At 43.3% G+C, this 14,579-nt stretch overlaps 1 protein-coding gene across 1 annotated transcript; it reads left to right on the forward strand.

The window, feature by feature from the left end:
• The first annotated feature begins 6,329 nt into the window (after positions 1-6,329).
• LOC133381859 (zinc finger protein 239-like) lies at positions 6,330-14,042 on the forward strand. The gene is made up of 2 exons (XM_061621418.1): positions 6,330-6,406; positions 12,483-14,042. The coding sequence occupies exons 1-2, from the start codon at positions 6,370-6,372 to the stop codon at positions 13,553-13,555; spliced, it is 1,110 nt and encodes a 369-aa protein (XP_061477402.1). The 5' UTR covers positions 6,330-6,369; the 3' UTR covers positions 13,556-14,042.
• The last annotated feature ends 537 nt before the right edge of the window (positions 14,043-14,579 follow it).

Here is a 14,579-nt window from a genome sequence, read left to right on the forward strand (position 1 = left end):
AGTAATGGGTGACTTCAACTACCTGGACATAGAATGGCTGCATATGTGTTCCAGTCATGACAAAGAAGCAAAATTTCTAGATATTCTAAATGACTATTCCCTAGACTAGTTGGTCATGGAACTGACCAGAGGGACAGCAACCCTGGACTTAATCTCCAGTGGGGACCGAGACCTGGTGTTAGATGTAAGTGTTGTTGAACCGATTGGGAGCAGTGACCATAGTGCTATTAAATTAAACATACATGTAACTGGCCAATTGCCTAGAAAATCCAACACAGTCGCATTTGACTTCAAAAGAGGAAACTTCACAAAAATGAGGGGATTGGTAAAAAGAAAGCTGAAAAACAAAGTCCAGAGGGTCACATCACTTGAAAATGCTTGGAAGTTGTTTAAAAACACTACATTAGAAGCTCAACTGGAGTGCATAACAACAGATCAGAAAAGGTACCACCAGGGCCAAGAAGATGCCAGCATGGTTAACGAGCAAGGTCAAGGAAGCTCTTAGAGGCAAAAAGTCTTCCCTCAGAAAATGGAAGTCTTGTCCGAATGAAGAAAATAAAAAAGAACACAAAATCTGGCAAAAGAAATCCAAGACAAAGAGGATGCTAAAAAAGAATTTGAGGAGCACATTGCTAAGAACATAAAAACCAACAACAAAAAATGCTATAAATACATTCAAAGCAGGAGACCATCTAGGGAGGCGATTGGACTCTTGGATGAGAAGGGAGTCAAAGGTGTACTAAAGAATGATAAGGAGATTGCAGAGAAGCTAAATGGATTCTTTGCATCTGTCTTCACAGTGGAAGATATAGGGCAGATCCCTGAAACTGAACTAACATTTGCAGGAAGGGATTCGGAAGAACTGAGACAAATAGTGGTAGCGGGAGAGGAAGTTCTAGGCTTAATGGACAATATAAAACCTGACAAATCACCAGTCCCGGATGACATGCATCCGAGAGTACTCAAAGAACTCAAAGGTGAAATTGCTGATCTGCTAACTAAAATATGTAACTTGTCCCTCGGGTCCTCCTCTGTGCCTGAGGACTGGAAAGTGGCAAACATAATGCCAATCATCAAAAAGGGATCCAGAGGGGATCCCGGAAATTACAGGCCAGTTAGCTTAACTTCTGTCCCTGGAAAACTGGTAGGAAGTATTATTAAAGCTAGATAAACTAAGCATATAGAAGAACAAGCTTTGCTGAAGCAGAGCCAGCATGGCTTCTGCAAGGGAAAGTCCTGTCTCAGTAACCTATTAGAATTCTTTGAGAGTGTCAACAAGCATACAGATAGAGGTGATCCAGTGGACATAGTGTACTTAGACTTTCATAAAGCGTTTGACAAGGTACCTCACCAAAGACTTCTGAGGAAGCTTAGCAGTCATGGAATAAGAGGAGAGGTCCTCTTGTGGATAAGGAATTGTTTAAGAAGCAGAGAGTAGGAATAAACAGACAGTTCTCCCAATGGAGGGCTGTAGAAAGTGGAGTCCCTTAAGGATCAGTCTTGGGACCTGTACTTTTCAACTTCTTCATTAATGACCTAGAATTAGGAGTGAGCAGTGAAGTGGCCAAGTTTGCTGACGACACTAAATTGTTCAGGGTTGTTAAAACAAACAGGGATTGCGAAGAGCTCCAAAAAGACCTCTCCAAACTGAGTGAATGGGGAGAAAAATGGCAAATGCAATTCAATATAAACAAGTGTGAAATTATGCATATTGGAGCCAAAAATCTGAATTTCACATATACGCTCATGGGGTCTGAACTGGCGGTGACCGACCAGGAGAGAGACCTCGGGGTTGTAGTGGACAGCACGATGAAAATGTCGACCCAGTGTGCGGCAGCTGTGAAAAAGGCAAATTCCATGCTAGCGAGAATTAGGAAAGGTATTGAAAATAAAACAGCCAATATCATAATGCCGTTGTATAAATCTATGGTGCGGCCGCATTTGGAATAGTTGTACAGTTCTGGTCGCCTCATCTCAAAAAGGATATTATAGAGTTGGAAAAGGTTCAGAAGAGGGCAACCAGAATGATCAAGGGGATGGAGCGACTCCCTTATGAGGAAAGGTTGCAGCATTTGGGGCTTTTTAATTTAGAGAAAAGGAGGGTCAGAGGAGACATGATAGAAGAGTATAAAATTATGCATGGCATTGAGAAAGTGGATAGAGAAAAGTTCTGCTCCCTCTCTCATAATACTAGAACTCGTGGACATTCAAAGAAGCTGAATGTTGGAAGATTCAGGACAGACAAAAGGAAATACTTCTTCACTCAGCGCATAGTTAAACTATGGAATTTGCTCCACAAGATGCAGTAATGGCCACTAGCCTGGATGGCTTTAAAAGAAGATTAGACAAATTCATGGAGGACAGGGCTATCAATGGCTACTAGCTGTGATGGCTGTGCTCTCCCACCCTAGTCAGAGGCAGCATGCTTCTGAAAACCAGTTGCCGGAAGCCTCAGGAGGGAAGAGTGTTCTTGCACTCGGGTCCTGCTTGCGGGCTTCCCCCAGGCACCTGGTTGGCCACTGTGGGAGCAGGATTTTTATTTATGTTATTTAATTACATTTCTAGACCGCCCTATAGCAGAAAGCTCTCAGGGCGGTGTACAACAAATAAAATCACAATTAAAATATGAGCAAGTGTGGAAAAATATATATATATATATAGTACAATTATAAAACATTAATAAAATTGCCATTGAGATTTATAAATTAAGATCATATTAAGTTTAGAATGTTAAATTAAAATATTTAAAAATTTACAAAATTTAAAAAAGCCTGGGCGAAAAGGTAAGTTTTTACCTGGCGCCGAAAAGATAACAGAGAAGGCGCCAGGCGTATCTCGTCTGGGAGGGCATTCCATAGTTCGGGGGCCACCACCGAGAAGGCCCTAGATCTAGTTGTTGATCTCCGGGCCTCTTTATGGGTTGGCACCCGGAGAAGGGCCTTCGACGTCGAGCGTAGTGAACGGGTAGGTACATAGCGAGAGAGGCGCTCCATCAGGTATTGCGATCCAATGCCGTTTAGGGCTTTATAGGTGAGAACCAACACTTTGAATCTGGCCCGGAAACATATCGGTAGCCAGTGCAGCTGCGCCAGGACAGGTGTTATATGGTCAAATTTCTTTGTCCCAGTGAGAACTCTGGCCGCAGCATTTTGCACTAGCTGAAGTTTCCGAACCGTCTTCATAGGTAGCCCCACGTAGAGTGCATTACAGTAGTCCAATCTAGAGGTTACCATAGCATGGATAACTGAGGCAAGATGCTCCTTGCTCAGATAGGGTCGTAGTTGGGCTACCAGCCGGAGCTGGTAGAATGCATTCCGTGCCACCGAGGCTACCTGAGCCTCAAGTGACAGGAGCGGATCTAATAAGACCCCCAAACTACGTACCTGTTCCTTTAGGGGGAGTGTAACCCCATCTAGGACAGGTCGAACGTCAACCATCTGGGCAGAGGGCCCTCCCACCAACAGCATCTCAGTCTTGTTAGGATTGAGTTTCAGTTTATTAGCTCTCATCCAGCCCATTATCGCGGCCAGGCAGCGGTCTAGTACATCAACAGCCTCACCTGACGAAGATGAAAAGGAGTAGTAGAGCTGCGTATCATCAGCATATTGCTGGAAACGCACTCCAAAACTCCTGATGACCTCACCCAGCGGCTTCATATAGATATTAAAAAGCATGGGGGACAGAACTGAACCCTGCGGGACCCCATATTGGAGTACCCAGGGACTCGAGTAATGTTCCCCCAGCATCACCTTCTGGAGACGATTCCCGAGATAGGAGCAGAGCCACCGCCAAGCAGTGCCTCCCACTCCTAAATCCGTAAGTCGCTCCAGAAGGATACCATGGTCGATGCTGGACTAGATGGGCCACTGGCCTTATCCAGCAGGCTCTTCTTATGTTCTTATTCAAGTTCCGAAAGAGGAGAAGACCTCAGCAGGTTGGTGCTTAGCTGTGCTGTGGAGCCTCTTTTGGTCTGGGAATGGAAGCATTTTTCTGTTCCTGAGTAATGTCATCCAGTGGAGAGTCGTCCATCAGGCAGTGAGTTCTCCTGGTGGACATCTCGGATGGCTTGAAAAAGGAAGCTTGAGAAATGCATGGAAGAGAAGGCTCTCAAGGGCTACAAGTCATGATGGTTGTAGCCTTCTGTCCTTGTTTTTTTAAAAAGATGTTTTGTTTTAAAGGTGATTTTGGTCCTTCATCATTTTTTTGCCACCCCCCCTGGATTCCCTTTAGAAGGAAGGACAGGATATAAATTTTATTGATATTATTTGGACTGATTGTGGGATTCCCATACACATCGATTCAGGCCCTGTGGAGATGCTGGACTAGATAGGCCTTTGGTTTGATCAAGCTCATCTCATGCTATAAAGAGGAAGGTTGGCTTTCAGGTTGAAGTTCCCCTTCCGTCCACTGAGAGATTCCCCAAATTAAAATATCTGGCTTGGCTTCAAGATCCTGACAGTCTGAAGGAGACCCAGCTAGTTTTGTAGCCAAAAGTAACTTGCGTGTTTCCTTGAAAGAGCTAGGCCTCATTTCCTTTTCGGAAGGAGGAGAAGAAGATCCACTTGTCCAGGGTCTCAAGGAAGAGGAGGCGGAGACATCAGCAGGTAGTGTTGTGGGGCCCTTTGTGGAACTGAAGATTCCCCCCCCACCCCTCTTGTTCCTGAATAATGTCATCCAGGGCAGACTGACCCATTAGGCTACCAGTTTTTCTCATGGTTTTTCTCTCTCCATTCCTCTGCCACCTAAAAATCTCACATCTCATTCCTTGGAGTTTCTCTTCATCTACAGACCTTCGGTTGCGAAGGATGAAATGGTCCCATCCCACCACGATTCTGGGCAGGACTGTGGACCATTGATCTTAAGAAGAGGCGCAGTGGTAAATTTTGGAATGCAGGAGCCCCAAACATTCAAACCTAATGCTTCTGTCCCAGACATGTATATCTGGCACTTAATTTCCAAGTTAAAGACTATTAAAATTTGAATAGCTAATAGTTGCAGCGGCACCGGATTCTTCCCATTCTCTGTGGTGTGTGTAGTTTGGGTTACTTGCTTGCATTGTCAGGGACTATTTGTACCACAGACTCCTTTTTCTGGTTGTGGATCCTGCAGACTACTTGATGGCTGGTCCTTCCTTTAAGAAAGGGACAGACAGTCGAAGAGGGCTTCTTCATACCTCCTTTTCCAGCGCTTGGATTTTATTTTCTTGAAGCCCAAAGTAAAAGCGAGGCCATGCATGCTCTGCAAGAAGGTCCCCGTCTCGCAGTCATGCAGCTGAGATCTTGCAAGGCTGCACCTGCCTGAAGCCAAATTCAGCATTAGTTGTAAAAATGAGCCCCTCTGAACAAAGGTGGGCCTTTTTTCTCATTAAGCCCTGCATCAAATGGAGTTAGAAGCTTCTCAGAACAGATATTATCTGGCAATGCCACACAGCTGAGGTTTTGCACAGGTTTTTATATGAACCCTTTTAAAACCCAAGACACATTCTATAGCATATTTATTGGTTTATTTTAAAATTTATACCTCACTTTTCAAGGAAGGCAATGGTAAACCCCCTGTGAGTACCGCTTACCAGGAAAACCCTATTCATAGGGTCGCCATAAGTCGGGATCGAGTTCAAAACAGTCCATTGCCATTTTCTTTTCGAGGAACTTCTTCCACACAGCAGCTTACCATTTCCAATAAAAGCCAAACTTCACCGGAAAAATAATATATATGTATAAAAAACAGAATATAAGACCTAATAAGGATCATAAAAACAGTAATTCAGAATTCTTCAGGGGGGACAAAAAGCTTTCAACAAACTTGGAAAGCGTAACAACGTCCAGTAATGGCCACCAGCTTGGACGGCTTTAAAAGAAGATTAGACAAATTCATGGAGGACAGGGCTATCAATGGCTACTAGCCATGATGACTGTGCTCTGTCACCCTAGTCAGAGGCAGCATGCTTCTGAAAACCAGTTGCCGGAAGCCTCAGGAGGGGAGAGTGTTCTTGCACTTGGGTCCTGCTTGCGGGCTTCCCCCAGGCACCTGGTTGGCCACTGTGAGATCAGGATGCTGGACTAGATGGGCCACTGGCCTGATCCAGCAGGCTCTTCTTATGTTCTTATGTTCTTATGTCTGGGCTTGTTTCTCTTCAAAGGGAAGAGAACTCCAAAGAACTGGCTCCACAGCGCTCAAAGCATGTGGCCCGAGTCGCGTGCTGTTGGCAAGGCTTCACCCCTTTGCTCTCGTTCAAAATGTTTTCAGCGTTCAGATTTGGTCTGGAATGCCCAAATACTTTGTGGTCAAAAGTAACTAATCTTGCCTGATTTCCTTTTTTTTAAAGAACCAGACCTCATTTCCTGTTGGGAAGAAGGAGAAGATCCGGTGATGCAGGAACCCAAAGAAGAGGAGGAGACCTCAGCAGGTAGATTTACTTATTTATTATTTAATTTATATCCCGCCCTTCCTCCCAGCAGGAGCCCACATGCTTAGCTGTGTGTTGGGGCCCTTTCAGGAGCTGAAGCTTCGCTCCCCTCGCCCACCCCGTTCCTGTGTAATATCATCTGGAACAAATGGACCCATCAGGGCACAATTTCCTTCCCTTCATCCAACATCTCACAATATTCCCTCCTCGGAAAATAACTCAGGTTTTGCACAGGTTTTTATGTGAACCCTTTTTTAACCCAAGACTCATTCTACAGCATATTTATTGGTTTATTAAAAAAATTATTGCTCACTTTTCGAGGAGCTTTCTCCTCAGAACAACTTACCATTTCCAATAAAAGCCAAACTTCACTGGAAAAATAAAATATATATATAAAAATATAACTGCATTATAAACCAGCAGTTATATGTATAAAAAAACAGAATATAAGACCTAATAAGGATCATAAAAACAGTAATTAAGAATTCTTTGTTGGGGGGGACAAAAACCTTTCAACAAACTTGGAAAGCGTAATAATGTCTGGGCTTGTTTCACTTCAAAGGGAAGAGAACTCCACAGAACTGGCTCCACAGAGCTCAAAGCACGTGGCCCGAGTTGCGTGCTGTTGGCAAGGCTTCACACCTTTGTTCTCGTTCAAAATGTTCGCCATAAGTCGTAGTCGACTTGGAGGCACATAACAACAACAACAGCATGCATTTATGATAACCAACTTCAGCATTGTGGGAAAATCTGTGTTTTTTATGATGATGATAGTTGAATAGTGAGGTTATTCTTTCAATACCATTCTGCCAGCCCTCCCAGTTTCCTTTTCTATTAGAATTAAGGTCGCCCTTTAATTCAGCAGAGCCGAAACGTGGCCCTGCCCTCCTTGTTTTAGGGTAGCCTGGCAGACAATCTGTTTAGCGAGTGATGTTTCTCCTGAAACGGGTGCAAATTGGTGGGAGCTACTTCCCTCCCTCTTCCTACACCAGGTGTAAGTTCCCTGCTAAATCAGAGGGTGTCATCCAGCTTCTCCACACTACGCACCTTTATGGCACATCCACAGTGTACATTGAAAGCATGTGGCTTCCTCCCAATAGTCCTGGGAGTTGTAGTTTATGAAGGGTGCTGGGAATGTAGCTCAATGAGGAAAAACTATTCTCCAGGATTTGTTGGGAGAAGCCGTGTGCTTTACATTTGTGTTCAATGTGCTTTAAATGTCTGGTGTGATCCTACACTTCTATCATGTCTCCTCTTTCCTTTTTTTCTATGAGAAAAATCCCCAAATGTTGCGACCCTTGATCATTTTGATTGCTCATTTCTCTACTGCTTCCACCCCTCGAATGTTATTTTTGGGGTCAGGCAACCAGAACTGAAGACAGCATTCCAAGTAGGATCACATCTTAGAAGTGTATAATGGCGTTAAGATATTGGCAGTTTTATTTTCAATATGTGTCTTAATGATCCCTCACATGGAAATCACCAATAACATCAGTACCTTAATTGGGGCATCTGCTATGACCTCAAGGTCTCTCTCCTGTCAGTCACCTCTGGCTCAGTTAGGATTTTTCACTTCTGTGCATCAGTTTACGCTTGCTTACATTTAATTGCATTTGCTCTTTAATACCCAAGCCTGCTTGGAGAGTTCCTTTTGGAGTTCCTCACAATCCCTCTTTATTTTAATCACCCTGACAGGTCCTGATCCTGATGACTGGGGGGCACTTCTTACATCCCTCAATTAGGAGAACTCTTCATTTATTCCTGCTTTCTCCTTCCTGATCTTGAAACACTTACTGATGCATGAGAGCGCATTTCCTCATATCCCATGATTGCTATATTCCACTCCATGTTTAGTAATTCTGTATTTCATAATATTTTCCACTACTTTTCCCGGAACAGGTAATAGGCCTCGGATTTCCCGGATACCTTCTGTGTCCTTTTGACTTGCATATTGTAATACATTTGCCAGTCCATATGGTAGCAAGTCTTTGGGAGAAGGTACATATTTTTCTTAGAAGATCAGCAATGTCACATCTGGGTTCTTTTAAGACCTCTCAGGTAGATGCCATCTCGACTTGGCATGATTTGTGAAAGATCCCACTTGTCCCATCTCTCTTCAGAGTGTGAGTGGAGGGCAGATGATGTCCACGCCTTGCCTGGGAGTATTAATGTGGAAGGGAATGGTTTCTTCTTCCAGGGACTGGTGACCTTTGAGGAAGGGTCCTGCACTTCACCCAGGAGGAACGGGCTCAGCTGGATCCAGCCTAGAGAGCTCTGTACAAGGAGATCATGCAGGAGATTCCTGAGATGGCGACCTGTTCTGTTAGAATTAGGAGAGGTTAAGGATAGCCTTCTTACTCCCTTCCTGGCACCCCTGCTTCGCAAACCTGACCCAGTATGCATTTCAGATTATCCGGTAGAGCTGCCATCATTTCCTGTAACTCGTTTTCCCAAACAGGAAGACTCTGGGGAGCCAATTTAGTACTGATAATTTTGGGATCCTAGGACAGCACCCCCTGTGCTTCCCAGCCAGAGCTCTCTTTAACTTCCTGTAAGGCCTACAACCAACACTCTCCCTCTGTTGCTGCCACCAGTCTGAAGAGTCAGCTTTTCCTTTGCACCTCAAAATCCTTTTACTCGGAAGTGGTGAACCCAAGTTTTAACTCAAGTATCTATCTAATCCTAAGTCACTACTTACCTCCAGGATATTGGTCCTGTCAGGTGTAAAGCTGTTTGGCTGGTCCACTGCAGGCTTTTTCCTGATGGTGGATGAGGCACAAAGGCTGCATATCTCAGCCCACCTTTGAAGGATATTTCCAAATAGCTTTGTGGGGCACTGGGCTCTCTTGGATTAATTAAAACGGAACTCAATAGTGGAGGTGTGTGTGTGTTATGTGTCTTCTAGTCGACTACGACTTATGGCGACCCTAAGAATCAGTGACCTCCAAGAGCATATGTTGTAAACCACCCTGTTCAGATCTTTTAAGTTCAGGTCTGTGGCTTCCTTTATGGAATCAGTTGATCTCTTTTTTGACCTTCCTCTTTTTCTATTCCCTTCTGTTTTTCCCAGCATTATTGTCTTTTCTAATGAATCCTGTCTTCTCATGATGTGTCCAAAGTATGAGAACCTCAGTTTCATCATTTTAGCTTCTAGTGACAGTTCTGGTTTAATTTGTTCCAACACCCAATTATTTGTCTTTTTCGCAGTCCATGGTATGCACAAAGCTCTCCTCCAACACCACATTTCAAAGGAGTTGATCTTTCTCTTATCTGCTTTTCCACTGTCCAACTTTCACATCCATACATAGAGATCGGGAATACCATTTTCTGAAAGATCTTGACTTTGGTGTTCGGTGATCCATCTTTGCATTTGAGGATCTTATCTCACAGTTGCCCACCCCAGTCCTAGCCTTCTTCTGATTTCCTGACTATTGTCTCCAGTTTGGTTAATGATTGTGCCAAAGTATTGATAATCCTTGACAAGTTCAGTGTCCTCATTGCCAAATTTAAAATTACATAACTCTTCTGTTGTCATTACTTTTGTCTTCTTAACGTTAAGCTGTAGTCCTGCTTTTGTGCTTTCCTCTTTAACTGTCCTGTCCAGAGTTGATACCAGGAGACTGAGACACTGGTGCAAGTAAATCTCGTTTTATTAGAGTAATGGATACATCAAAAGCAATCCCTAACTACACTCTAGACATGCTCTGCGACGTAAGAAGAAAGTTGACTCAACACTCTCACTCCTTCGTACACCCGCCCTCTGCCCGGTACGCTTTTCCCGCCGTGGAGAGTGAGGTGAGGGGGGGCGAGACTCCATGGGCTGATCAGACGAACAGGGTCCTTATCAACAGACAAGGAAGTAGAGGGCTGAGAAGCGTCAGGCACCTCTAAGTTTCTGCGGGATGAAGGGGGGTTAGTGCTAATTCATGGCTCGGTGAAGGAGGAGTTGCTGCTCTTTCAGAATCCTCCCCTAACGGATCCGTTGGGAGGGTTGAAGGCTGAGCCCTGTCCCCAAGGGGGGCTGGGCCACCTGTGGGAATTGGCGGAGCATCTCCCACACTCCTTTCCCCAATGTCTGGAACAGACACAACAAAAACTGGCTCTTCCGTGCCTTCTGGCAGTTGAGGCGTCTGCAACTCATGCCTTTCCCCTCCCTGGCCTTCGAGAGAGAGCTGGGGCTCGACATTAACTGACATCAGCATTCGTTTTAAGTGATTACTGGTTTCTGCTAGTAGTATGATATCATCTGCGTATCTTCAATGATTGATATTTCTCCCTCAGGTTTCACACCTCCTTCATCTTGGTCCAATCCCACTTTTTGTATGATATGTTCTCTGCATAAATTAAGTAAGTGGGTGATAAAATATAGCCCTAGGGCCGCATTATGACTTTCGTGGGCCTTAGGTACTTTTGCCTTCGTGGGCCCCTTCCTCCATAATAATATCAATATGAAAAATTATTCTTGATATAACTTTAAATACTTCAAAATTTTATTTTTTTCCTGTTCTCGGCTAAATTCAATAGATTTTTGTGGGCCCTAAAAGTTTCATTTTTTTCTGATGTGAGAAAAAAATGAAAACATTTTCTTTGACCCTACAAATTCATTTTTTCCTTCTGATTTTAAAAGAAATTGAAACATTTTCATGGGCCCCTAAAAGTATTGTGGGCCCTGGCACTGTGCCATAAGTCTGGCCTGCTAACACCCCCTTATCCGTAGAAGCCGGGCTCCATCAAGGTCATGAAGTGTGGGAAGTTTTAGGGAGGATGTTCCATTTGGCCAGTGATTGGTGAGCCCTTATTCCATGAAGAAATTCCCTGATTGGTTAATTGGATCCGGCCTGTTGCTAGGCAGTTTGCCATAAGTATGGGGCTCCAACCTTGGCTTGCTTTCCTCTGCTGGGTCCCATCATGCCTACTTGATGTTGCCTGCTGAGGTCCCATTTTGCATCCACTCTCCTGCCTGTTCCTCTCTCTGAGGAGAGGGGACTGTGCAACTGTCTACCTGTGTGTAAGTAGAGACTAGGCTAGATAGCTGGTTTTTCTCTTGGGACTGAACTCCGTATGTTTTACCTTGTCCCTTTAGGGTGTCGATATTTGGGTGGATTTTTATGGTTTGATGACTTATGCCTGGAATTGGAACTGATTTGTGGAAGTGTCCCTTTTTTCTCATCCTTTTATTCACTTTTATACCCAGTTAGACCACTTTTTAGGAACCTTTTATTCCTATGGTATTTTAATAGGTTTTTACTTGTTTTGGTAAGGATTTCTGAATTTTATCGTTTTGGAAGGCATAGGTTAGAAGGAACAGATCACGCTTGGGGATTTAAATTTAATGATTTGTTGCAGTAAGTTTTATTAGTCTACTTACTGACCATCTTCACTTGAAGCAGCGATGAAACAACAAAGAGGAACATGTCATGAAAACCTGAATTCAAGATGGTTGTGTAGCAAAGAATTGTAGGGTTTCATTTGTTATTGTCTCACATTCTCACATTCCATGTTCCTATTGTGTGCGTCGCACAACTCCGGACTCTCCTTTTGCATCTGTGCACATCAGGCTCTGGGCTTCCTTTGGGCTTTGACCCAGCTGCATCATTAGTCACAGCACTACTTGTACTTGTCCTTTGTTCTTCCCCAGTAGCTCGGTGAGTGCCTTCTGCCCTGGGGGTCTCATCTTCCAGCCCTATCTAGTGTTGCAGTTAACTGGAGGCTAACATTTTGGGAGGGAGGGAGGGGAATCGAGCTGCCCTCTGGGCACTGGAAAGGGCCATGTTCCTGTCAGACAGGATCCATCCTAGGTTTTTAAATTCCAGCTGTGCATAAGTACTGTGCTATCCACCTTAAATGGAGGAACAAGAGAGGAAATTTTTGTTACAGTTGTCTCTGTGTGTGTCTCTTTTCTCAACCTGTTACCAAGCACCTCCTGCTAAACTAACTCTGTACAAGGCCTCGAGCTTTGACAGTTAAACTCTGGTATCAACAGAGCTCCCAAAAATACATTTTCAAAATACAAATCATAATATATTCACAGGATTTCTCCACAGCATTTTATCTCCTTTCTTTATCATTCCCTCAGGATACATCTGGGGGGTGAAAGCTGACAGAGAAGTATCTGAAGTATCACTGGAAAAAGCTGAGGAGCAGATGCAGGAGCAGAAACTGAGGAGTCAAGATGGAGCAAAGAGACAAGAGGAAAGACAAACTCACACAGGGGACAAACCTTATAAATGTTTGGAGTGTGGAAAGACCTTTACTCGGAGTGACTACCTTACTTCGCATCAAAGAACACACACAGGAGACAAACCTTATAAATGTTTGGAGTGTGGAAAGAGCTTCAAGTGGAGTAGCCACCTTACTTCGCATCACAAAATTCATACAGGGAACAAACCTTATCAATGCTTTGAGTGTGGAAAAAGCTTCAGTTGGAGTAGCAACCTTACTTCGCATCAAAGAACTCACACAGGGGACAAACCTTATAAATGCTTGAAGTGTGGAAAGTGCTTCAGTCGGAATGACAAACTTAGTATACATGAAAGAACTCACACAGGGGACAAACCTTATAAATGCTTGGAGTGTGGAAAGAGCTTCAGTCAGAGTGACCAACTTAGTATACATGAAAGAACTCACACAGGGGACGAACCTTTTCAATGCTTTGAGTGTGGAAAGAGCTTTAGTCAGAGTAGCAACCTTACTTCGCATCACAAAACTCATACAGGGAACAAACCTTATAAATGCTTGGACTGTGGAAAGAGCTTCAGGTTGAGTAGCCACCTTACTTCGCATCACAGAACTCACACAGGGGACAAACCTTATCAATGCTTTGAGTGTGGAAAAAGCTTCAGTTGTAGTAGCCACCTTACTTCGCATCACAGAACTCACACAGGAGACAAACCTTATAAATGTTTGGAGTGTAGAAAGACCTTTACTCGGAGTGACTACCTTACTTCGCATCACAGAACTCACACAGGGGACAAACCTTATAAATGCTTGGCGTGTGGAAAGAGCTTCAGGTGGAGTAGCCACCTTACTTCGCATCACAAAACTCATACAGGGAACAAACCTTATCAATGCTTGGAGTGTGGAAAGTGTTTCAGTCGGAGTGACACCCTTAGTAAACATGAAAGAACTCACAGGAGACAAACCTTATAAATGCTTGGAGTGTGGAAAGAGCTTTAGTTCTCTAAATCCCTAACCAATCCCTACGTCTCGACAGGCTCCTATGAAATTGGTCTCACAGTTGGACCTCAACTGCTTGGTTGGGCCTCATATGGCAAGGAACCTATGGAGGGCATTTATGAAACTCGAAGTGTCCATGGACTCGATCACTTCGATGTGAATGCTGAAGCAGGTAAAGGCTTTACTACCTGGGGCTGCCTTTGAAGACAGTTTAGAAACTGCAGGTTGTGCAAAATGCAACGCCCTGATTGGTAACAGGGACGAGATGGTTCAAACGTATAAAACCAATTCTGGCCCGCTTGCATTGGCTGCCTGTATGTTTCCGAGCTCAATTCAAGGTGCTGGATTTGACCTATTATACAGCCACAAGAGTGTGTGTATAGTATAGCCAGCGGGGATTTTTCACATTCCGCAATGTTAAATTGAAAATACCCCCCAAGCCATTCTTTTTTTTTTTACAATAATTTTTATTCAAATTTTCATAAAACATAGAAAACAAAATCATAAAACATTCAAAGACAAAAAACAAAACAAAACAAAAATGATTAAACAAAAAAAAAATGTTGACTTCCCATTTGTCACATATCAAATCAGTTATAGATCTACAATATATAACAATCCTGTCTCTTAAATCATATTATAAAATCACTTTCCTCCAGTAGTTATCTTAATTAATCATCAAATCTCATAAATATTAGTTTATTCTTTCCACAAAAAGTCAAAGAGAGGTTTCAATTCTTTAAGAAATATATCTATCAATTTTTCTCCAAATAAACATGTCAATTAATCCATCTCGTTAATAATTATAATAATCTTATTGTCATAACCATAGTCCAAATAAACATTTCGATTAATCCATCTCATCAGAATCTGTTAGGTCCAATAATTTCAATAGCCATTATTCCATTATCCCTATTAGTTCAATCTTCCATCTTCAATAGTCCTGTTAAGTCCAGTAATTTCAGTGTCCAATCTTCCATTATCAGTATTCCATAAT

Source organism: Rhineura floridana, chromosome 3 (genome assembly GCF_030035675.1).
Source record: "Rhineura floridana isolate rRhiFlo1 chromosome 3, rRhiFlo1.hap2, whole genome shotgun sequence".
Lineage (NCBI taxonomy): Eukaryota > Metazoa > Chordata > Lepidosauria > Squamata > Rhineuridae > Rhineura > Rhineura floridana.